At 37.4% G+C, this 23,939-nt stretch overlaps 2 protein-coding genes across 2 annotated transcripts; both read left to right on the top strand.

Annotated features, from left to right (window-relative positions):
- The first annotated feature begins 4,600 nt into the window (after positions 1–4,600).
- Positions 4,601–18,389, top strand: LOC145764755 (transmembrane protein 143-like). Its single transcript, XM_082576419.1, has 8 exons — positions 4,601–5,068; positions 7,676–7,989; positions 9,699–9,823; positions 10,398–10,514; positions 10,856–11,011; positions 11,512–11,693; positions 14,336–16,939; positions 17,738–18,389. The coding sequence occupies exons 1-7, from the start codon at positions 4,909–4,911 to the stop codon at positions 14,584–14,586; spliced, it is 1,305 nt and encodes a 434-aa protein (XP_082432545.1). The 5' UTR covers positions 4,601–4,908; the 3' UTR covers positions 14,587–16,939; positions 17,738–18,389.
- Positions 18,390–19,170: 781 nt separating this feature from the next.
- LOC145765187 (uncharacterized) lies at positions 19,171–22,298 on the top strand. The gene is made up of 3 exons (XM_082576965.1): positions 19,171–19,375; positions 20,138–20,264; positions 20,958–22,298. The coding sequence occupies exons 1-3, from the start codon at positions 19,213–19,215 to the stop codon at positions 21,106–21,108; spliced, it is 441 nt and encodes a 146-aa protein (XP_082433091.1). The 5' UTR covers positions 19,171–19,212; the 3' UTR covers positions 21,109–22,298.
- The last annotated feature ends 1,641 nt before the right edge of the window (positions 22,299–23,939 follow it).

Below are 23,939 nucleotides of genomic sequence, written 5' to 3'. Positions count from 1 at the left end.
GCTCACACTAATTTTTTATTTTTCAAAATGAACATCTTGAAATTAAAAGACATGCATAACATTGAAATAAAAAAAACATATGTACAAAGTTCATAGGAATCAGTATCCGTCTCCGTATTGTGATTTATTTACAAATGCTACATCCATTCATCAGTAGGCTATAACACAAGATATCAAACAAGCAACAACTATTTTATAAATAGATCAAACACAGAACTTGGCAACAAGTCCATGCAGGTATTGGGACCAATGGTCTGGTCAGAGGTTCCAAATAGGCTAAAAAACTTATCATTTCATTGTTTCAAAAAAGAGATCAAAACGTTAATTTTACAAAGCTACAGTGCATCGTAAGTGATATGTTATGGAAACCAACTTGTCATTTGTGTTTAGGTCTACGTTATCTTAAATACGCTTTTTTTTAGTGCGTATGTTGAAGCGCGGGAACGTTTTATTTTTTTCTCTTGTAAGCGTATTATGGCAAAATCGTCATTTCCGTAGGGTGGCAATTGACTAGTAGACCGTATGGTCGTCTCGTTGTATCCCTGTCGGTATGGGAACTTGTATAACTTTTGCATTGTGTATATTATTTGCATATTTCAAACATGTAGGCTACCTATGTTCCTGTTACTGACAAATAAAACATTGATTGATTGATTTTAAAAAATAATAAAAATATTTAATAGGCAACGCTGATTTAAGGTCGTGTAAAGCTCGTTTCCATTTCGTTTATTGAAACGCATTTCCATTGTTTTTGATTGTTACGCGTGGATTGGATATCATTTATGATTGTTACATCTCTTTCGGTTTTGTCCAGGGTGGCCAGATTGGCCTTTTTATGGCCAAATTTCTTGAATTTGGCCTTTTTTAAAGTCTGTTGGCCTTAGAAATTATACGTTTGGCCTTTTTCTAGATTTGGCCTTTTTAAAATTTACTTTTCAAAATGCATAATAATCAATATTTCTCATATATCGTAACCTTACCAGATGAAACCATATTCACCATTGTTCAATACATGTTCTATGCTTGTTTAATAGTCGTAATGAGACGCCGGCGCCGAGTCAGACTGCGCTCACCCGGTAAGGCAGCCAATGGTGCCAGATGTCACCACTGTAGCGGATTAAAACTCATCCGCTACAATCCTTTTATACTCGCTACCTTTTGGGCTACTTTCAGAATTATTTTTGCTACAATTTATTAAAATCCGGTACAAGTCATAAAATATCGATAAATCATCATCATTTTGTTCCTTCCTCGTATGGAGGGTTGGATACAATGCGCCATTGTTCTCGATCATGAGCTGTGCGTACTGCACATTCATAAGTTAATTTTGTCCAATTTGTGATGTTTGTTGTCCAAATCATTCTTGGTCTGCCTTTACTTCTTTTACCGTTTATTTTCCCTTCTATTAATGATCTTTGTAATGAATTTTGCCTTATATTATTTTGGAATTATAATGTCAACGCTCAAAAGTAGGTAGCCTAGCCTATAGCCTACACAAACGTAACGTGTTCACGTTTCAATCGATCGGTAGTCTAACACAACCGTCGGCTTGTCAGCCGAGTACTGTGTAATGTGCAAGGTGAATATATTGCCAAAGCTAAGCAACATTTCTACAGATGAAAAAAACCAAGAAACACCTAAATAAAATACCAAACTCCTCTTAAAGTTCTCTCACTACAGTTCAGTTCAGTTGTTTTTTTTATTTCTGACCATCATATCAAAACAATACACATCAACATAGCAAAGGCCAAGAAAAAGGTAGAAGCGACAAAACGCGAACGTTAAAACGTGCTTGTGATCGAAGTAAGTTATTGAGTTGAAAAAAATTTGGCACGGTCGCAACACCTTCAGAAAAATTTAAGATATAAAGGGGAAATAAAAAAATAAAAAATGTTACAAAACAAATAAACATATATAGGCTATAACTTTATTAGCCTACATAACTTTAGCTGATATATTGAAGATTTGTATGGACAGTTGCTATGAAGATCGGCCATGGTGCGTTATCAAGAGTGCTGATGGTCGTAAGGGGAACACGTCTTGATGCGTTTAGCTCATAGCAAAGAGCAAGGCAGGCAAAGAAAACCCCACAAAGAAATCCTACCACGGGCAAAGCCATTTCAAGCGCAACGCACCAGGCCTTGCACGACTCACAAAATAGATAGGCTATAACTTGACGACATGAAACAATGACAAAAAACAAATAAAACAAACTAGCAAAAAACAACATCATCATCTTGCGGAAATTCAATTATACCCAGGAAAGTTATGTCTTAAAGATATCAAGCGTGCTTTGATAAAAGTTGCGTTGATAAAGCGATAATTTTTGACCCCTGTCAGCTAAACTCGCCACTTCCACACCGATCCAACGTTGGCTAACGTTGAACTAATGCAAAAATGACAGTCATCGCCAGCTGGGATGTAGTAGTGGTATGTCCCAGTAATATGATAAATTTGGGTTACCGTATGTTTTACACGTTAAACCATATTAAAGTGACAAAAAATATCCAATTTGGCATATTACGTTAAAAAAAATAGATAAACAATCAGACAATAGCATGACGATCCAGTCCAAGATATTGAACTAAATTTGTCCATGAAGTCACTGATTCAGAAAAAATAGCAGAAATTGATCTAAGTTTAACCATAACGTGCCATGCATCTATTTGCTTAATTGATCACATTGGTGATGTGGTGAAGTATCATTATCATGGTCATATTTTCACCAGTTAGGCCTACTGCTGTAAAAACAAAGCTTAGAAACAGAGCACAAATTCAACTATTGGAAGTTATCATAAGAATTCGTTCTCACCTGTTGGACCACAAAATGTGTTGCAAAGACTTCAAGTGCACCCCAAATATGTTGAATTGCACAACAGTGCAGGGCCGTAGCCAGACCGCAGAGCAAGGGGGCCAACTTTTTTTTAGGGGGGGCTGAAAAAAGAAAAACGGAAAAGATGGGCGAAATCATTATAATTGTAGCTGTTGCTCGAAAACGTTGGGATTTTGCCAGAGGGAGCAAAATTTTTTCAGGGGGTTGAGTCCCCCCTGGCCCCCGGCTGGCTACGAGCCTGCAACAATGAGAATTTGTATATTTCATCAGAAAATGAATAAACCAACTCTGTTTAGAAGAAATTCTTCAATAATCCAATAAAATATAAGTAAATATGTTGAATACAGTATATGTAGACAGGTAAATAGCCTATCCATTTGGCCTTTTTTATCTAATATTTTCCTTGTTTTGGCCTTTTTTTTGTATTATTTTGCATTAAGACCTTTTCATAGTTTGGCAACCGTGATTACAATGCTTATTTTATCTTGTTTGAGTTTGGCTTATTTTTGGCCTTTTTTCTACTTATTTGGTCTTAACTTGGCCTTTTTTCTTGGTGAGTTTGGCCTTTTTTACAAATTTCAGTCTGGCAACCCTGTAACGTGCATGATGCCAAAGCAGGACAATCAGTTATGACAGTGCTTCCCAATCTTTTTCAGTTCGCGACCCACTTTTGATGCAAGTTTTATTGCGCGACCCACTTTTAATGCAAGTTTTATTGTGCGACCCACAATGAAATAATGACATCTTTATTATGGCATCTTTACTACTGGCGTAGCCTACGTACTGAAATGCGAACATCACTACTGGCGTAGCCTACGTACTGAAATAGTTAATGCAACACAACACATCTAATTGTTACGTATTTGTTACCGATACATTGTTGCATAATTGTTACGTAATGATAATGCAATAATTTCACGATCTAATAGAAAACAGGGTGCACAATTATTGTGATGGCGAAGTAGGACCAAACTGCGTCTGGTGAGATCCATAGTAATGTCGGTATTTTTTAGAAAATTTTAACATTCAGTAACATTTAGAAATGCTTTGCGACCCACCTGAAATAGCTTCCCGACCCACCATTTGGGAAGCACTGAGTTATGGCATGGTCTCAACACCTTGATAGAGTTTTTACAAATGTAGAAAGAGGAGAAAGGCTAGTGAATATTTTTTAACAATTTATATGAGTAAAAAAAAAAAAGACAAAAAGATAGTTTCTACGGTGATCGACCTTGGTGTGTTATCAAAACTGTTGATGGTCTTGAGAGGAACACTCTTGATGCGTTAGCTCATCAACGAAAAGCAATTAAGCCATTTTTTGTGTTTAGGTACCGGTACTTGTTTGTAGCTATTTTAACAAACAGTTGAGTGAATGCATGATTGCCAATATGTCTGAAAGATGTGAAGAACTGGAAAAACAGTTATATTTTGGGACTGATGATCAAGCGTTCTGGAAGAAATTTGTATAATAGCCTATCTCTTTGCTTGGGCTCCATTTTAGAACCCCCAAAAAAATTGGGCTACTTTTTGCATAAGCTTGGGCTCTTTTTTATATTAACCTCTGGCAACCCTACTACCAAGATAAATCGTAGACTATGTCACGCATGATTGCGTCGACCAGTGGAATATGTTAAAGTGCCTACCGTATTTGTGCGCGTTTAACAAACAATTGTAACAATTCAAATTTAAAATATATTTTTGCTGCATTAACTCTATTTTTGTCAAGAATTTTGCGGCGGTCATTTATGACCAACCAATGAGTCGGCTTCGGCAGACATTCGAGGTCATTCCGGAGGTCATGTCCGCCATGACCGCCGGATATTTCGAGGCCTGAAATTGTACGTAAAAGGAGACAAAGCTACAAACAATGTGTGTCGTCATAATCAAATTTTCTTCAATTAAAATCTTTTTAAAAATTAGTTTAGTTTACTGCACGGTAGTTTTGATTTGCGGTATTTTGTGAATGTTGGAGAAGTATAGGCTACTATCCCAGCTGACAATGGCATAGATGAGCAGATGCCTATATTTTAAAGTAGGCTACCTACCTTACAACATTGACTCTTGAGTTCTCGGAAATGTTTCGGACGTTCTTGCACCGGCAGGGATTGCAGCTATCTTCCTGCAAGAGACGATTTTCTGCTAAGCCTGATATAGTTTCTTCGAGTAGCTCGAAACTAATTCAAGAATTATGTCAAAGCTATGTCACTGCTCAAGAAGACAATATTGCTGACCCAGGTAAACCCATCATTTGCTAGGTAAAACCCGTCATTGGCAATCAATCGATGACGAAATTTCTAGACCTTTGGGCCTGTAGGTGCAGCTTACTTCTAAATTTCATCTCTATTTATTTCATTATTTATTCTTTGTCGGAATGCAACAGTAGCCTAAGGGAACGTTCAAATATTACGTAACGCTTTTTTTCCGAATTTTTGACCCCCCCCCTCCCCCATGTAACGCCAACGTAACGCTTTTTTCAATCCCCCCCTCCCCCATGTAACGCTTTTTCAGTACGAATTCAGCACAAAAAACTACCATTCCGTACTCGAAAGCGTTACGTAACGTTTTGCTTGAACCCCCTCCCCTCCCCCTCGAAGGCGTTACGTAATATTTGAACGTTCCCTAATGATGCACTGCAGTTAAAAAGAGTAGCCTACCTCTAAATACCAAACACTCATTGTCAGTGTTGCCAGATATTTGTAACATTATATTAAAATTGCCGGATATAAAAATTAGTATTTATTCTATTGGAGTAAATTTGAATTAACATGAAATAAAAGATTTAACGATACAACACTCCACAACTGTTAAAAATTTTCCGCAGCTAGAAAGCAAAAGTAGCTTGCAACCCTTATCTGGCCGATCTGGCAACTCTTAAAAATTATCAAGCATTTTCAGAGATTTACAGACATTTTAAAGGGTTGCTAGACCATAATTTTAACCTTACCGTACTCCTAATTATAACCCTAATCCCAAAAACTAGTCCAATAGAAAATGGCAACCTTGACAATGAGTATTTAAAAGTATCGGTTAAAAATAGAGTAGGTAGCGAAACTAGTGTTTAAAGACGTTGCAAAAATGCTACTTGCTGCATAATGTGAACCTGTTAGTAGCCTACTTGTTTTATATAGCTTGCGATATCACCAGTAGGCCAAGGCCAGCAGCGCTTGTATCGACATTCAGCAGGCTTGTAATTTTGTTATGAATAGGCTATACAATACCGGGCATATGTTGGCCAAAAGATGGCCATGCTAGTGACTAGTCCCAATCTGAAAAGTGCCCACACTGGGTCAAACTTGAAAATTCCGATTTTATATAGCCAACTCATTGACAAAATACTCAATAGCGTTGCAAATTTGGCAGCTCTAATGAGATTCAATAATTACAGCAAGCTTCGCATCTATAAATACGAATAGAGTAAAATGCAAAATGATTTTAGCTTTTATTATGTACGATGTTGCGCTTTTTGTTTGCTGCTAGCAGTGCCGGTCTTAGGGTATTTCCGGCCCTGTGCGGAATGTGCTTTGCGGGCCCCAATAACAATGATCCAATTCAGCAGTGTAGCTAAGTATTTTGAAAGAGGAGGGGCTTTGACGGCCGGCGAGCGAAGCCTGGCGGCGTGTTCGTTGAAGGCAACGGAAAAACCTAGAACATCACACGACTCAGGCGAAAGAGAAATTGAAAAAAGAAAACTAATCGGGAAAAAATGATGGTTTGCGAAAATTAGAGAACTTGTATACCTGGGACTGGTATATAAGTCCCCCCCCCCACCCCCCTTGGTAACTCATGACAAAGACAGGACTCAATGGACATAGCTCTTTCACCTTAGTTGTGTGATGTTCTAGGCGTTACCGAAGGCAACACCCAGCGGAGTGGGGTCTGGGGGGCTTCCCCCAGAAAATTAGTTTGAATTTGGTGCATTCCGAGCGCATGTTCCAAAAATTTGGGTATGAATATTAACTGTAAAATGGTGCTGTCCGGTGGCATAGCAAAAGGATAAGATCATGTTTTTATTGGCATTTTTCGGAAATAAAGCTGAGTCTCCATGTTTTCTTGTTGCTAATTCCTAAAGCCGCAACTGACTTCAAGGATTCCGGTACTTGCTTGTGAATCGAATTTTTTCAATTGGAAATGACAAAAGTTACTGCATTTTCTGAGTAAATTGCGGCCCCCTAATTTGCGGGCCCTGTGCGATCGCACGGTTTGCACACCCCAAAGACCGGCACTGCTGCTAGATACAAAACTAGTCATTGTTAAGTTTTAAAGTAAATTGCCTGATATAAACTAAAAATAAGAGTCCAAGATGGCATGGTCCAATGACTCCTGCGTACGCCACTAATTGTACAATTATATCAATAAATTGAGATTCACAGCTGGCGCAAAAGAAATTTTAACCTAATAGTGGATAAAATACAGCAGCTAATCTACGACACCAAGAAACGTCATCTACAAGCTAAATTTACAAACCACGTTTGGTCTGGACGTGTCTTGTTGCGATTTTACTTCTTTTTATTCACACCAAACTCATATCTGCAGCTGCTTTACCACTTGTATTTGTTCTGAGAATTGCACAGATTGAGCTTCTGTCGTTGTGTTTACCCTACTAAAATAATTAAAAATGGGTAACATGTTCTTCGAAGAAACGCTTATTATAATGCTTCAGTTCTTATTATAATGCTTATTATAAAGTTCAGAAAATAAGATATTTAAGTGTTTTAAGTTATTTTATACCATAAAAATTCTGCCTTGATTTTGTTTCAAATTTTTTACTCTCTTAAACAATCGCGAACCGTTTTAGTGGGCTGAGGACTGTGAATTTACAACATTTCTTTAATTTTCTTTCAGATCCAATTGTCACGGAACAAGCCCGGAAGTTCATTAAAACTGCTCGACTTTTGGAGAATTACGTCGTTTTGAAAACCCAAAAGGATGCTAAGAACATGCTCTACAAGTTTCGATCAATTGATCCGGATAGGCCCAACCGTAAATACGATGCCAGCCACGAAGACACTACAGAACATTTCGAAAAGCAATATCTTAACGAACGCTTGTTTTTAGATCAGTTTGCGTTCATTTTAAAACTGGCCGGGTACCAAGAAATATCTCAAAAAACATTAGAAAACCGCATTACTTATCACAGAAAGTATGGAACATTTGATGTAAGTAAGTTATGTAATGCAGGACCAGGTCACCAGGACGTGGTTGCGTAGACTACTGAGACTATACCCTACTTTTGGATTTTGAACTTGGCATGTTTAGAGTTTTGTAGCCTATTTAGTTTTATTTAATCTTCTTATCGACCACAAACTACCATCTCAGTGCAGTTTGTTGTAGATTGCCAGTGCGAACATATTTCAATGACGATGAGCGCATGATGTTGGTGCAAACCAAACACTTTACAAGCCATGTGCTCACCAGACAACGTGTTGAGACGGAACAAATGTTGACTTTTTTTAAACAAACTCTATGTGTATCCGTCATTTGCGGGTGCATTGTATTGAGGGTGAGAACCCTGGTTCGATGCTTGATAGGGCGCTGGTCGATACTCGATAGGACGCTGGTTCGACATCGCTCAAGAGCATGTGGCTGTATCTTTGACAAGACACTTGACATGCCGTCGATTGCGGAGTGGTGCCCTTTCGATTATAGCCCTTAATTTCTCTCATGACCATGCACAGTACGCTGTTCTAGAGAAAAATGCCTACGGCCCTTCTTAAGGCTATTACCTGCTGATCGCTGTCAATCCTTGCTAGAATCGGCTGCGGAGAAAAAACAAAACTGTGTAGAAAATTACCGCGTAAGCAAAAACAAAAACGAACGATATTTTTACATTTCTTTGAAGTTTGGGCATAAAATTCAAACAGATAATTTTATGTCTTAATGATATTTTTAAAAAATGAGCATACAAGGCTCAATTTAATGAATGGCCACACTGGGCCAAGTTTAAAAAATTCAATTTTATATCGGCACAAATGTGGCAAAATACTTAACAATATAGAAAATATGGTACAAAAATTATTCCTCAAGCTCGGCATGGATGAATTGAATACTGGGTCATGATGTTAGATTCAATTATGTTTTTGCTAAAATTTTGAAACTTTTTCGTCTGCTCCTATTAAAAAACAGCTTAATTGTGAGTTTAAAATTTAATAGTCTCGTAAAATTTTAAATAAGGGGTTTGCGTGCACCAATGCTGGTTGCCATTTTAACCTTTACTATATTTTCCTTTGCGATTGAAAAAACTTATAAATAATGCCAACTGATGTATGCGATGCTGAGTTTATCCATCTACTTCAGTTCGTTCAGTGAGCAATTCAAAATAAACGCTTTGCTTCAGACGCAAAAATTGAGTCTGGAGAAACGTGTAAAATTTAACTTAAAACTTCGATTTTGAAACTCATACCTGTAACCAAAAAACGCATTCTATTACTGTTACTGTTATCGACTATTGTATGACTTTGAAAAACAAACTGTCGTATACAGTTACCCAAAGCCCTATTGAAGTGGGGTGGCCAGTTTCTTTCCTCGTCGTCCTGGGCCCATTAAAGTCCATTCGAGTTTTTTAAAGCATAAAAGGTGCAGAAATTTCTGACAAATACTCATTTCCAACAGCATATGACTGATACAATAAAATTTGATTAGAATTTATCTACTGAATGAAATAAAAGTCGTAATTTGGGTATGAACCTTTGGCTATATTACTGTATTAGCAAAGCAATAAAATATTTCGTGAGTGTTTTTAGGTTATTTTGTATAATAGTCCCCAATACATTGCTATTTAATTTAAGTTTCTACCATACTTTTGTTTTTATGTTCTTTTTGCACTTTACGCTTTAATAATAAACTTACGTACACTTTTTTTGAACAGTTGGAGGTTCATTTAGAAAACTACGACATTGTGAGGTTCTGGGTGAGGGGTCGCAAGGAGATGGACAAAGAGATAAAAGAGTCAAAATGGATATGGGAGCCATGGAAGGGAGGCTTGCATCATGGGTGAACTTACTTTAAAGCAACTGTAAAATGTTGGTGCTTGTGCTGCTGTTATGAATTGACGCTTTTATTTGTATGCACATAATGCATTTAAATTTTGTGATTAGCAGTTAATGCGTTAAAATCAAAGTGAAACTTCATGTTAAAACATAAAATCTACCTTCCATTGCTGAGCGGATAAACCAAGGGTTCTACAAATTAAGAAATCTTAAGATCAAGCAAGGTGGATTCAACATGCAAGGTATTCATTATTTTAAGCAACGTGCTTTGAGGGTGGCTTTCCCTTCAGCGGAGGTGGCCTTCTCAGTCCGAAAACAAAGCTTTAATTAGTAATGCTGTTTGACACGTCATTTTTTTAATGGTTAAGAAAATACTTGTGTAAATATTTTTTTATTCAACAACTGCAACAATTTTTTATCCGTCACACCTTGACAGTAATCTTACACTATAACAAGTACACGACCATCGAGAGAAATTTTTTATAGTATTTTTCAAAGTTCTTGTCTGGAGAAGGGGTTAAATTCAAGTCTGGCTTAGCTTTTTGCAAATCACCATGATGACAACGAGCTGGTTTTAGAGTGCTACATGAACGTGTGATTGTAGCATCAAGAAGCCGTAAGTCAAGTAACATGATTCTAAAAGGATTCAAGGACATTCCTGTTCATCATTTCGAAGCCCTGTTACCGGAAGCCAGGTAGGCAATCCCTTTCTCCCTCTAGTGTAGTTCAGCCAGAGCTTAGAAGCTATTTTTCTTAAACTTTCTTTGTGTGAATGACTTTCACCAAAGCGTTACAGGCTTAATGCCTTAGTTTGTGCTTTCTTGGTTCGATTCGAAATCCAGTTAATTCCTTTGTCTTGATAGCGCTATACAGTATAATAGAATGAACGAAGCAATACGTTGCGTAACAGAAGGCACAATCAGAAGGGCAGCGAAAGATCAAAAGTTGTTATTGAGGTCAAATATAGTATTCATAGCTTTTTGTAGCACCATTTTTGTCGTATTAAGAACGTTGAATAACCGACTTTTATTTCCAGGATTAGACTCCCTTGGCGTTATCGTTGGCTTTTGAACACACTTATTGCATTTCCTGGATTTTTGTGCTTTTTCGACATCTACTTACCATTTGTAACAGACCATAAACTTGATATCTTGCTTATTCTTGCCATCTTTTCCGGAGCCATTTCATACAGGTTTGCGCTTGTTTTGCTAAGCATCTTTTTACGAGCTATAGTTAGGGTTACTATCTGCCAAGATACCAAAAAATAAGCACGCTGCTCTGCGATGACGTAGCCTAGTAGTTTAGGCTACCACTCGGAAAACGAATAATGTAAGCTTTCACGTGATGCTTCTAGAAAAACTCATGGGTTTAAAAAATTCATTTTCTTACGGTTCAACAAACCAATCTTTGCTAAAATTGAGTTTTTAGTTGCATTGGTGCAAAATTCTTAACTTGTAAGCACGGTGTTTTAGTTTCTCAAAATTGTGCATTTCGGCTCTTGTCTTGGCCTACTGACAAAATGATGAGGACCATACTGATGTATTTCAATAAGCGTTTTTATGCTTGAGCTTTGGAGAAGAGTTTCCTTGGGACAGAATGTCGGGATTTTTCGACGTTGATTACACGACTTGTCAATTTTATGCAGCCTACTGAGTTTCAACGACGATAATTGAATCATAAACGATTTTTCAGAACAGCAGTTGTGTATAATTCCCGTGTTAAGCGATCAATATTGTCATGGAAAAGGATGCTGTACTACAAGAGCACTGCTAACAATGCTGGGCTTGTACTGGATGTTGTGAACAGAACGAGAGAGAGGTTTTGGCAGGAAGCTTTAATTGTCTACGGAACCGCGCTAAGATTGAACCAATCACGTAAAATACATAGTTTCATTATTATTATTACTATTGCTATTAACTGTGCAGTAGCAAAATTGCGTTATTGTTACTCTCAAAAAGATCATGCAATGGTTGAAACTGGGCAACTTTTGTGCTACTTTTTGTTGGTTGAAACTGTACTACTGTAGGCTACAACTTTTTGTGCTACAATCTAAAATGCGGGTTAACAGCCTTGGAAATGAATCACAGCTTTAAAGCCATGTTTTAACTGATACTCCTAATGATTCAGCATCAACAAATACCCTAAGAACGGGTTTTCACTACGTAATGGTGCTAACACCCCTGGTTTTAATCTTCAACAAATAAGTTAGAGTAAAAGTTGATAGAGCCACTCAATGTGTCAAAAGATGACTTTATAAGTGCCATATTTGGCACTTTGGATATAAAGAAAAGCAAGAACATAGCATCATACGATATTTCAACAATCTTTAACTGCTATAAACATTGCAGCGTTTATCGAAACAAAAAAAAATGTAAATTTTATTCAAAGTTTTTCACAAAAGCATCAAATTGCAGCAAGATATACACCAGAATTCGTACACGTCTTTTCAATCTTTTTCTTATAATAGTATTGCCCAGAGATGGAGGAACCATTTTAAAAGTAGGTGGGCCCAGAGGCGCAGCAGTCAAAGTCCATCCAACTTCTGGGGGGCTTTTCCCCCCAGGCGCCCCATAACATTGTTGCATTCCTAATATTTGAAATCGTTTACACCAGGAGTCGCAACCTACGACGCGCCAAGTACAATCATCCGGCCCGCCGCTCACAAATTATAATAATATGTGGCCAGGCCAGTAGTTTATTAGGGTATAATCGAATGGAAGAACAAGTACTTTTCATTAATCATTTTAGTAGGCCCACGTCTTTGATTTGCAGCGTTTCTGCTTGTATAAACAAAGAACTCAACATAATGCGTTATAATGACACAAGACATATTATTTTTTCCAAGTTAATGGGTCAAACAAGCAACGGCAAAGTTAGTCTACTCAAAAGTAGCTTTCAAACAGTAAATTTCTCTGTTTCAAAGGAAAGGAAAACCAATGAATCATAAAATTCTTTTGCTAGCTACAAGGTAGCGCAATCAGTAGCAAAAGACAAGAAATCCTATAGTGATGGAGAATTTGGGAAAGGTGTAAGATGGATGTTATTTAAACATATGTCCAGAGAAAAAAAAACTACTTTTTAGATATAGGCCTAAGTGTTTCGATAAGAACCGTAACGATATCGGCGAACGTAACATCTAGCAAAAAGTGATTGTATATCTACAGTTCTTCGCAATGGCAATAGATGAGAGCACAGACACGACAGATAAGCCTTCGGCTGAGCTGGCAGTATGTGTGCGTGCAGTAAACAAATATTTTAATGTTTAGGAATTTTTTCAGCTGATTCCCGTCAAGGATATTACTAGCCGATATTCTGAAGACATTAGGCTACGTCAACGCCTTAAAATCATGCCTCTGAATCTATAAAACTGGTAGGCCAATTATTAGGCTACGGCCCGCCAAGACCATGAAAAGTTTGGCTTAGGCCAGTGGCGTAGCTAGGGAATGTGCCGCCCGGGGCTGATTCAGATTTTGCCTCCCCTTCAAGAAAAAGCATGTGAAAATGAAATGCGTTTTTTTTATCAGATTATAATCTGAATCAAAAATTGTAGTCTGAAAGTGCCGCCCCCAGACGTGCCGCCCGGGGTGGTCCGCCCCCCCCTAGCTACGCCACTGGCTTTGGCCCACTGTTACAAAAAGGTTGCCGACCCCTGGTTTACACATTGCGTTTTCATAATTGCCTTTCGTGCCAACAGGCAAAATTTCCATTTTTGGGCCGGATTTGGTCAAAAAAATTTACAAAATTGTTGAATTGCTCTAGCGCTGTACAAAATGTGGCGATGTGTAGGCCTACACACAAATAAAAAGGCAACAATACACACACAGTTATAATACTACCTGGGAGTAATAATATGCAGCATTATACAGTACGTGCATATGTAATGATATCACAGTTCTCACCATAAAGAGCATAGAGAAAAATTATAATGATTGATAGATTGCTCCACCAGTCACATCAACCGCACCCAGACGTGCTGCCCATCAATGTGAGCTCAACAGAAACGTTTGAAGATTGATTTTCATCAATGAGCTATCAAAGATTAATCAAACTAGGTCTACTGTGTATCAAATGAGTGAAGACCTTTTTTTGGAACTCCCTCTCTGATTTGCCGTTTTCGCTACCTTTTCAAAGAAATTTGGCTTTCAAAAGTGGGTGGGCCAGGCCCACCCAGAAAATAAAGTAGGTGGACCCAGGCCTACGAGGCCTACGTGGTTCCTCCATCCCTGGTATTGCCTGTAACCAACTACTACACCAGCTCAGTGGTTTGGCTGTGGTGCTGGTAGATCTGAGATCGATTCCAGGTCGGGTCAAACTGAAACCTGTACCGATTGTGTTCTTTCTTTTACAACGCACTGAGAATAAGTCGGGTAATAATGTGATGACATCGTCAACCTGATATAAAAAAGAAATGAGACCTGTCGCTAAAATACCTTAGCTGTAGTAGAGAGACAATAAATAAAACTATAACATTATTATTATTAACCAACTACTACAATTAAGTTTACTTTCCTTTCAGGTATAATTGTGACTGAGCCTAAGGTAGCGAAAGCTGCTTGTATATGGCTGAGTTCCTTCAATGGCAGAGAAATTGAAGAAAGTGACCTTAACTTTGGTTCATCCTTTTCTTTTTTGCGCCGTCTTGGCCTGATAAAGTGTGAAGTATTTTCCTCTTCACGAGAAAGTCAATATGCTGTGATAGAAGTCTTGGAGCCCAGTGAAGCAATAGAGACCCTGTTGAACACAATTAATGAACTAGCCTCTGCATGACCTGTGATATTTCATACAAGGCGTTTATTGTATACAGTTTAAGAGGGAGAAGACTACCTACCAGAAGGTTTTGTGTTAAAGCAAGTTTGTTCTCTGTTCTATTGTTCGAAGTGCATGCAAATAATTACACACGAGATGTGAGTGATTAACGCAATTTGATGCTCTTAATTTAAGGTCACATATAAATATGCAAAAACAGTCATAATTTACTATTTTTAGTTCATAAAAAAAACTTTTGCATTCGGAGCTTACGATTACTTTAGCTTTATTCATTATATTTATTTTGACAACATGCAATTTGCAAATGCACATTTACATGTTTTTGTACATAAAGTCAATGCAATAAACGATGTTTAGATCAGAGCTTCCCAAACTTTTTTTTTCGCGACCCCTTTTAATCTCCTAAAATTTTCCGCGACCCTTTAGGGTTAAAAGGACAAACAATGCGAAATATACTTTTGTGATATTTATTGAAAGGCTTAATTTAAACGAAAACTAAAAACAAGCTATCCGTAATCGAAGCCTACTACTTTACTACTTGTAGCCTGCTGGAAACAAAACCAAAAAGTCAACACATTTATTCAGTGTGATGGGTGCGACTTCTCTCTGCTACAAAGCAAGTCTAGCCGTCGCTCAATGTTTGTCAATGCTGGTCTCAAGGCAGTTTAATGTTACTTCCGCTGGAACGCTTTTTATCAACATTGAAAACACTGACACGTACATATGGGCTATACGTAGAGACAAACGGCAGGAGTGCGGTTATTGCTAAGCCATATAGCCGAATGGTGAATATTCCCCTCTAACGTTGGGCTAAGCCAAAAAGTGTGACTTTTTTCCAGCAAATTTCAAGCCACTACTTAGAGTCAAAAGATAGATCTGCAAATTTTTTTTGAGATTTGAAAGAGAGGTGCTCGATAGCCTACTTTGTTTTTGCTTTGCAAATAGGTTTTGCATCCATTCTAAATTGATAGTGTCCAATTCTAGAAGAAAATACTTTTTTAAACTCTTTCCACAGTCTTGACAAGTGTCGGTAACCAGAATCTTAATATCGTTTGATTCCACGCCATTGTTAGCCAAAACTTTTCAATAAACGAGAATATTTCAAATAAATCATTTTCAATCTTTTGTTTCTAGATGTTTAATTTTTTAATGAACGCTCCACCTTTAGATTTCAATGTAAAAACATGGACGTTTTCTCCTTGAAAGGACAAATTAAATTCGTTTCCCTTTTTCAAGCAAACCTGACAAATAGCATAATTTGAAAAGCCTTTCCAAGAACGTCTTTACAAAAACGGCGGACAAAGTCTAAACTTTTTTCCGTTGGAAAAATCACAACTTAATTTTTTAACACTAATAACTTTTTACAGATTGACTTTAGTTTTTAAATCCACGTTTACAATGCAGCAAAGATGGTTTTAAGCTCCTATTCCATATTTCACTATATAAATTTACAAAACACGGGTAGCCTATTGAGTGCACGACTCTTATTAAAGTTAATAACTTTCACAGCATCTTCCACATAAGTGTTAATATGCAGTGTTTTGTGTAAAATTTGTATATTATAAGTTCGTTACCCAGTTTGGGAAGCCCTGTTTTAGATTACCATTTCTTCGTATATCTGTAGATAGTCCACCATACAGCAATGTGGATTCGAATGAAAATTTAACTCTTACCTGACCAATTTAGCAGAAAACGGTATGAAATCAGTTGTGATGTCGATTCACTTATATTGGCATTTTAGGTAGGACATAACGACGTAGGGGAATTTTGCAGTAGTCCATGCAACATACGGTCAGTGGCGGATCTACAAGCAAAAGTGAGGGTCACCAGAAGTTTAACAACAAATTCCGATGAAAGAAACAACGTGGGATAGGTATTGAGATATTAAAAGCGAAATGGTTGACATGTGGCTTGCCCTTTAGAAAATTCTGACTATTTTTAACTTGTTTTATCGCTTTTTGCTTGTTTAGGACTCCCATATTCTTTGTTGTCGCTTAAAATTGTATGAGTGTTACAGCCTATCATTATAAGCGACCGTAATTTTTTCTGAAATTTTTCGAAAATCCTTTCTCGGTGTCTCACAGTATTTTTGTTGCCTTAGGCTACTGTTTAGTAGAGAGGGATACAAGGCCTATTTTAGCTCATACTACCATTAATGCTAGAATAAGTTCATTTAATTGTTGATTTGTTTAGTGAGCAATGTGTTACTTTGTAACATTGCAATGATGCTCATTTTTTGAAAAGCACAAAAATTCTTACCGGTACCCTTTATCACGACTTCTGTAAATACGCGCATCATATGCCCCTGATTGGATCAACGAAATGTGATTAAATTTTGCAGAAGGGAAAGAAAGTACATTTTACAGTAGAACTCGGTTAATCCGGATTCGATCTGACCGGCGATTCCATCCGGATTAGGCGAAGATCCGGATTAACCGATGACGGTTCTATCAAGCCTGACGTTACCTAGATAGAAGGGTATCGGTAAAAATCACCAAAATTAAACGCATTAGTGTGGTCATCTGCCAATTCCGAGACGCGCGATCACCACATTAGCGATAAAATTCTTTTGAAATACAGCATGCATGTAAAACGAATGTATTTGTAGACTCTGCGTCTAACGCAAGAACACACTGGCAAAAGTTATATCTTCAAACATGAGTGTCGGAATAATCTGTAGTCACAAAACTTTTGAAAACAGTTACGGAAGACGAGTTTCTATGGAAAACTTACAAAAAATCACGGTCAAACAAAGTCTTCTATTGGAAAAACGTCACCGACATACGGCCGGAAATTCCACCGACATCTTTTCAAGTTACAGTACGAGTTTGGGCATTTGCGCACGAATTTTGCGTTAGGAGGGATTACTGTTCATGAAAGGAAGAAATCCGTAATAATTTATTGCGTCACATTAACGGAATAATAGATAAGAAATTTCTCGCAATAAGCCACGTTACGTTTTAGCATAAAATAGCTAAACTGTCGGGCAAATCCGGATAAAGCGATAGAGAAAGCGCAACTTTTGTCCGGAATAGGCGAAGATCCTGATTAAATAATCCGGATAATCCGAAGCTGTTTCTCAAGAAAAAGATTACAAATCATTTGTACTTTCAGTTTTATCCGGATTAGGCGAAGATCCGGATTAACCGAGTTCTACTGTATTTCGGTTTTGGAAAGGTACCTGACCAGACCCCCCTCTGGATCCGCTACTTGTTTGGTTGGTTTTGAATCTTTATCCTGGGACTGACAAAGCCTTGATAGGTTATTCCTGATAGTTTCGCATACTTGTGGAGGCTCTTGACGCAGGGATTGAGATTGACGGAGAAGTTTCCGATTGTTGAAGTCTTGTTGCCTTCCACTCACTAGGTGCCGCTGAATGTAGAGCAGTCCTGAAAGTGTGTTGTTCAAGAGTCACACCCCGAGAGTCGAACCTGTATAAGACTACGACTTTGTGATCCCATCTTGACAGCAAGCTTTTGTGTTTTAATGAAGCATTTGAAATAGAAGGTTAAAAAATGCTTTTGTATGCCAACAATAGCCGCTGTATGAGCAAACAGTTTTTGTGTGTGGGATACGCTACGTATTGCAGTACAATAGCTTTAAGCTTGCTCGCAAATCTTCTAAGGATTGTAAAAGTCAATAAATATTCACAAACATTTGTTGTAGTGAAAGCTTTTGTTAGATTTTTTAGCTTTCAAAGTGGCTCGTTCATGACACTTTCTTCAATTGTAGCTGTTGGTAAAGATTTCGCTTCCATTGTTACTTGATTGTTTTTTTGTTGACTCATTAAAATAACAATTGCATTTTCTTTCTCTAATCTTTTTAGCACTTTTGTACAACACCCAGAAGCAAAATTCGTCATTTTTAAATTGATTCAACGTCTGGAGAGTGGAGAGCCTATGGTATTCCCCGTTTACAATTCTTCAGTTTTGTAAGTGAGTCGTAACAAAGACCCAGCTTATAATTTGGAGGCGGTTTCCAGATAAAGCAACTATTTCTAAGAGTCATTGCCCAGGCAATTAGAGCTCTTATTGTGATCAGTTAAAGCGAAATAAACCGTGGGATGGCTACTGTAAGATAATAACGCGTCTTTATGTAGCGTTGCTTCATTCGCAGATATGCACTGCTCTCAGCACATCATGATGCAGATGAAGACAGCCCAGCCGAACGGCCTACATTAGGCTACTTGTTTAAATCCAGTAGCGTTGACAGAGGATTTTTGGTTACTTTTTGGATCATATTTAGAGCAAGAATTTTTGTCAGGGTTTAAGAACGAAGAAAACACTTACATATTCTTATGATGTGTCGCCATAATTGGATAGTGTCGCCTCAATTTAACCGAATACATGAACTGTTAGAACAGCCTTGAGAGAACATTAGCCAAAATTCAAATCGAACGTTGTTGTGGCAGTAAAAAAACGATGGTTGATCAAACACGACACTGTACCTAATTAATTATAGTACGGTAGCCTAGACCACTTTATTGTTGAGCAGGAGCATTGAAAGGTAAATTCTATTAATCAAAATGAAGAAAGTGTTTTAATGGAAACTCGTAATCATTTAAAAAAATTTACTGTTAGTCGCAGATAAACGTTTTTGGTACGGTAATCAACCAGTTTCTTAAACATGACCCAGCTTACTTTGGTAGCCTTTGTGTGTGGCTTTCTGTGCATTGCCTGCGTCCAAGGCTTGACCTGTCAATTATTTTTAACTGGTATAACTACAAGTGCTACTTCAATTATGTGCTCTGCTGGTGAATTCTGTGGAAGGATTGAATTAACTACGAACGGTACGTTTTTTTAAAATAGCCTATGCATATAAATATATTTGGGGTGTGGACATCTTGTCTTTACCATATCTACAGGAAAACTTCTCGAGGGCATTCATAGCACTTTTATAATTATTGTCTGGTTAGCTACCTATATTCTTGTAAAAACTAAATAATCGCTTACGGTAGCCGCTTAAAACATGCTCTGGTTGGCGATGTCGTTGCTGCAATTGGAATTTTTCTGCGAATTAACATGTTTAAGTGGCTTTCGTTTTTATCAATTTTTTAAAGCAACGCAGGTACGCGGACCAATTGTTAAAAGTAAAACGAATTGTTGCAAGCTTCATAGAGATGGTTCTTAAATATTTTGTTAACAAAAGAGAAACACAAAATAGCTTATTCTTGGCGTGTCAGTTGTGGTGTAGGCTACATCTTTCAGGTAAAAAGTGGGGAGCGCATCAGCAGAACACAAACAAAAAAACGATGTTGGGTAATTATGACATCAGCATACCTTGATTTTTATGCCTTATGTTCAACTTTCAACATATTTTACATTAGTTACTCACCCCACTGTGCTAATGCAGGATTTACAGTAAGTGGTTGAAGAGACATTACCGAGACAATCACTTTATCTGGACCAGGTACCCCAAACTGGTGGTTTGAGAACCAGGATTCTGTCCGACTTGTCCATAAAACTTGAAGTCTATCAAAAAGAGATAGTGACTCAATTGTATCTTTCCTAACCCAGTATTTAGCCTATGCATAAATATTATTCTATGCCAGGCACCACTTCCCCTTTGGTTGGAACACGATGTTATCCATCTACTGATTGTATGGTTGACCGGGCTGCATGTGAAATGGTTGCCAGATCAGAGTTTGGAGGAGTTATTGCCGCTTCCGACAACATAATGTACGGTATTATTCAGTTTGTTTTAAAAATACTTGGCTTCCTGAAATGGTGGCCTATCGCACGTTTAAATAATGTTATGCAATCCCATAAGTTTGTTGTCAATTATTATTTATTGTTGTCAATTACAAATTATTATTTGTTTCTGGTAGCCTATGGTGAGCAAAAATTAAAAAAAACTGTTGGCCTGATTTGCGCGTATTACTACACCAAAAATACTCAAACTCGTCTTTCTGCGCTTTTCCGTAATTTCTAAAATCACACCTCATATCACACCTCATTCAAAGTATGTTTGTAAACTACTTTTTGAGGGCAATTAAATGCGCATCACATGCTAGTAAAAATCAATCTACTGCATAACTTCTTGTGGTTTTAAATCATTTCACTTTCAAAAAAATCTAAAGCATGTAGCCTACGAGAAGTTTCCAACACTGCAATTCATAAAAACAGAGTGAAACTGTTCACCATGCATTTGACAAATAAAGTGACTAGCGTTCTTTTGGTGACTAGCCTATAGGCCGGCAATAAAAGCTTGGTATCATCCTTAACATCAGGAGGTTACCTAGTGGCCTGTAGTCACCAGAAGAACGCAAGTCACTTTATTTATTGCAATTCATGTTGCCTTCTTCAAAAGATTAAAAAATAAGCTAGCAAAAGCAACATTGTTTTCTTCAACAATTATTCGTTTCATTGCAGGTCATGTAACGCAGCCTGTTGTTTCAATATGGATAATTGCAATGCTCTTCCTATTAGCACTTTCAGTGGAGCTTCGGGCTTAACAACAATCACAACTTATCACTTCTACATACTCTATGCTTTCATTCTCTCTGTATATGTTATGCTGTAATCAGAAGTGAACCCAGCAAGTAACTTTTATGGAAGCGAAAGCGATTTCAATAAAACAATACATACTGTAATATGTAAATCTATATTAATCCAACCATGCATGTAGCCGATATTGTGAATACAGTTATTTTACTGCGTTTTATAGAGGGCGAACGCTCCAGTTACCCTCACTCATACTGAATCCGCCACTGGTTGTAATGTCTATTTTATTTGTACAATATTCGTTGCAACTCATTGTGACACTAGTTATGAAAAATGGCCTACCTTTCGAAACAGTTAGCGTACTTGTGCGCTGCTGAAGCTAAATGGATATGACGTTAGGCTACTTTGTGTGTCTTGCATCATTGCATGGCACGCAAATCACTTCAATGTGCCTTCGCAATCTTTGTATCTTCAAATGCACTGCAAGTGCTAACGCGAGGTTTCTTGTGATTTGCTGGAGTACGGTTCCATCAGCGATTGCTTATTTGACCAAGCTGTCTTGAGAAATTACCAACTTGGAGGCTGAGTCAAGAAAATAACAGGAAAACTTTATAGGCCTATGCAATGAAAACAGAAAGAACGCAACACGTCAAATCATTGCTTACGTACCGTACATGATTAGTTGATTACTGTATTATTATTAGTTTTCTACTTAAACTTACTTTTAGTTGACGTACCGTACATGATTAGGTAACATACCGTATTATGATTGATTTTGTACTTAAAATTTACTGTTTGTAGAAATGTTAACCTATCTTTGCACTATAAAAAGTAACAATGTTCTGTGTCTTCTAATTCTGTAACTTACAAGCTAAAACCTCAGGGAATGAAATTTTTAAAACATAAAAGATGCCCTGTTTGCTATAAGCTAAATCTAAGCAGTTACTTATTCACCCTTTGAAGTATTTGTGACGAGGAACTTTCCAGAGTAGACCGGAAGGGCTGAAACCTAAGGCCTCAAGATTTCGGGCCTCAAAATTTAAATTATTTAATCAAACAATGCTGATTGTGGAAAGTTTAACCTAGTAAATAACGTGAAATTTTCTTGCAATCAGTTCTAATAAAGTAGGTAACCTACTCATATAATGGAAATTAAATTTCTGGTGTGTACATTTTAATGCAAAGGAAATGTAACACAGCTTAAAGGTTACATTTTATATGCAAATGGATTGATTGACTACTAATAGTCATTAAACATATTAGACTATCTGCTAATTTTTAACGAACTGTTGTTTTTCGCACACCCTCAGTTTCTCTACTAGTTTTAGACAAATTTGTTTGCCTTTAAACCTTCGTTCTTGCCACTCCTATGCCTTTTACCACCCTTGGAGTGGTGGTGACTCGGTGAACAATGGCGGTGACTCGGGCTAGATCAGCGGTTCCCAAAGTTTTTTAAGCGCGACTCAAATCTGAGTTTGGTGAAAATCTCGCGACCTAAGATAGACAATTTCAATAGCCTACTCTACTATTTTTTTCAATCTATGGTTGCTAGTAGCTATGAATAACAGAGGAACGTGTGGAAGCAAATGACAGTCTACCTTCGGCTCGGAGAGAGCATATGGTGGCTGCTATAGACAAGACAGAGACAACCAGTTGTAGGAAATAGGAATGTAGGTAGTCTACTACAACTCGACTTGCTTAGAGGCTAAGTGAAAGCGTTGGATTCGTTGCTGAGTGAAACCAGTTTCGCTTCAATATCGCTTCTTGGCGCGTAAAATAATACGCTTGTGTTTCGCATGCTTCGTCTTCAGATGTCTTTGACTTTGTTCGACGACATTTCATAGTAGACTAGCCTACAGCCCACATTGCGGCTGTACCTACAACACCGGGATCGCGAAAAAAATGAACTTCAAATTAAGAAAAATAGCCAGCAAATCTTGAATTGGTAAACTTTCAGTATAATTCACGTTTATCGTGATTAGTTGAAAAAAAGCAACTTGAATGGCGGAAAAACTGCTAATGAAACAATTGATTTTAATAAGAGAAGTCAAAGAAATACGCGTGATACAATCATTCAGTCGATTGAATTGATTGGTCAGCCAGTTCGCGCAGACCACGCGCACCATTTGGCGCACAATTATATTCTAGAAGATGTGAATTTGTAAGTTATGTAAAATAAAATCTTATCTAAGTTTTTGAAGCAGCTTGTGTATCATATAGTTTGAGAGAGAGATGAGTTAATAGGATAAGTATTCTAAGTCACTATTTTACTGCAACAAGATTATCTTCCAAAAAAGCTTTTTGTTAGCACTTTAATAACGTCAGTTTTGCTCATTTTTTTTCAAATACATAGTTAAACATAGCTTTCCTTGGTAGAAAATTTCTGAAACATTTTAAAAACTTTTTCAAAGCTTTTTATTACAATCTGTCACCGATGGCTCTATAAAATAAGTAAAGATAGTGACGTAATAAATTACATTAGAGAAGTTGTAAGCTATCTCAGCTATTTAGTGAGCGTATCAATTATATTACAGTATTAAACAAAAGTCATATGACAACCCAAGTTTGTTTAAATAGATAATAATGTTATCCTATTCTCTTTAGATACGCATTTTGCACCTCGCAAAAAGTAAGCTGTTAAGTGATCGCATAGCTTATGGTGCAATTTCTTGGCTGGACGTGTGGAAAAATACTGGTACAATAGCTTACTGTTGCTGCTATCATCTTGCACTTTTTTGCAATTGATTTTTTATGGAAGAGCAACTATGGAAAATTTCATTAACGAGATAGCCTACCCCGCTTTTCTAAACGGTTTATCTTTTTTTTTTCTGGTTTGTTATTCCAAATTTGTGGGCTATATGTTCTGGCCAATGCTATCAAAAAGCAGAGAGTTGTCTTCTGGGCTAATTG

Source organism: Aplidium turbinatum, chromosome 2 (genome assembly GCF_918807975.1).
Source record: "Aplidium turbinatum chromosome 2, kaAplTurb1.1, whole genome shotgun sequence".
NCBI classification, from domain to species: domain Eukaryota; kingdom Metazoa; phylum Chordata; class Ascidiacea; order Aplousobranchia; family Polyclinidae; genus Aplidium; species Aplidium turbinatum.
The sequence above is the reverse complement of the archived record's forward strand: the minus strand, read 5'-3'. Positions and strand labels throughout refer to the sequence as shown.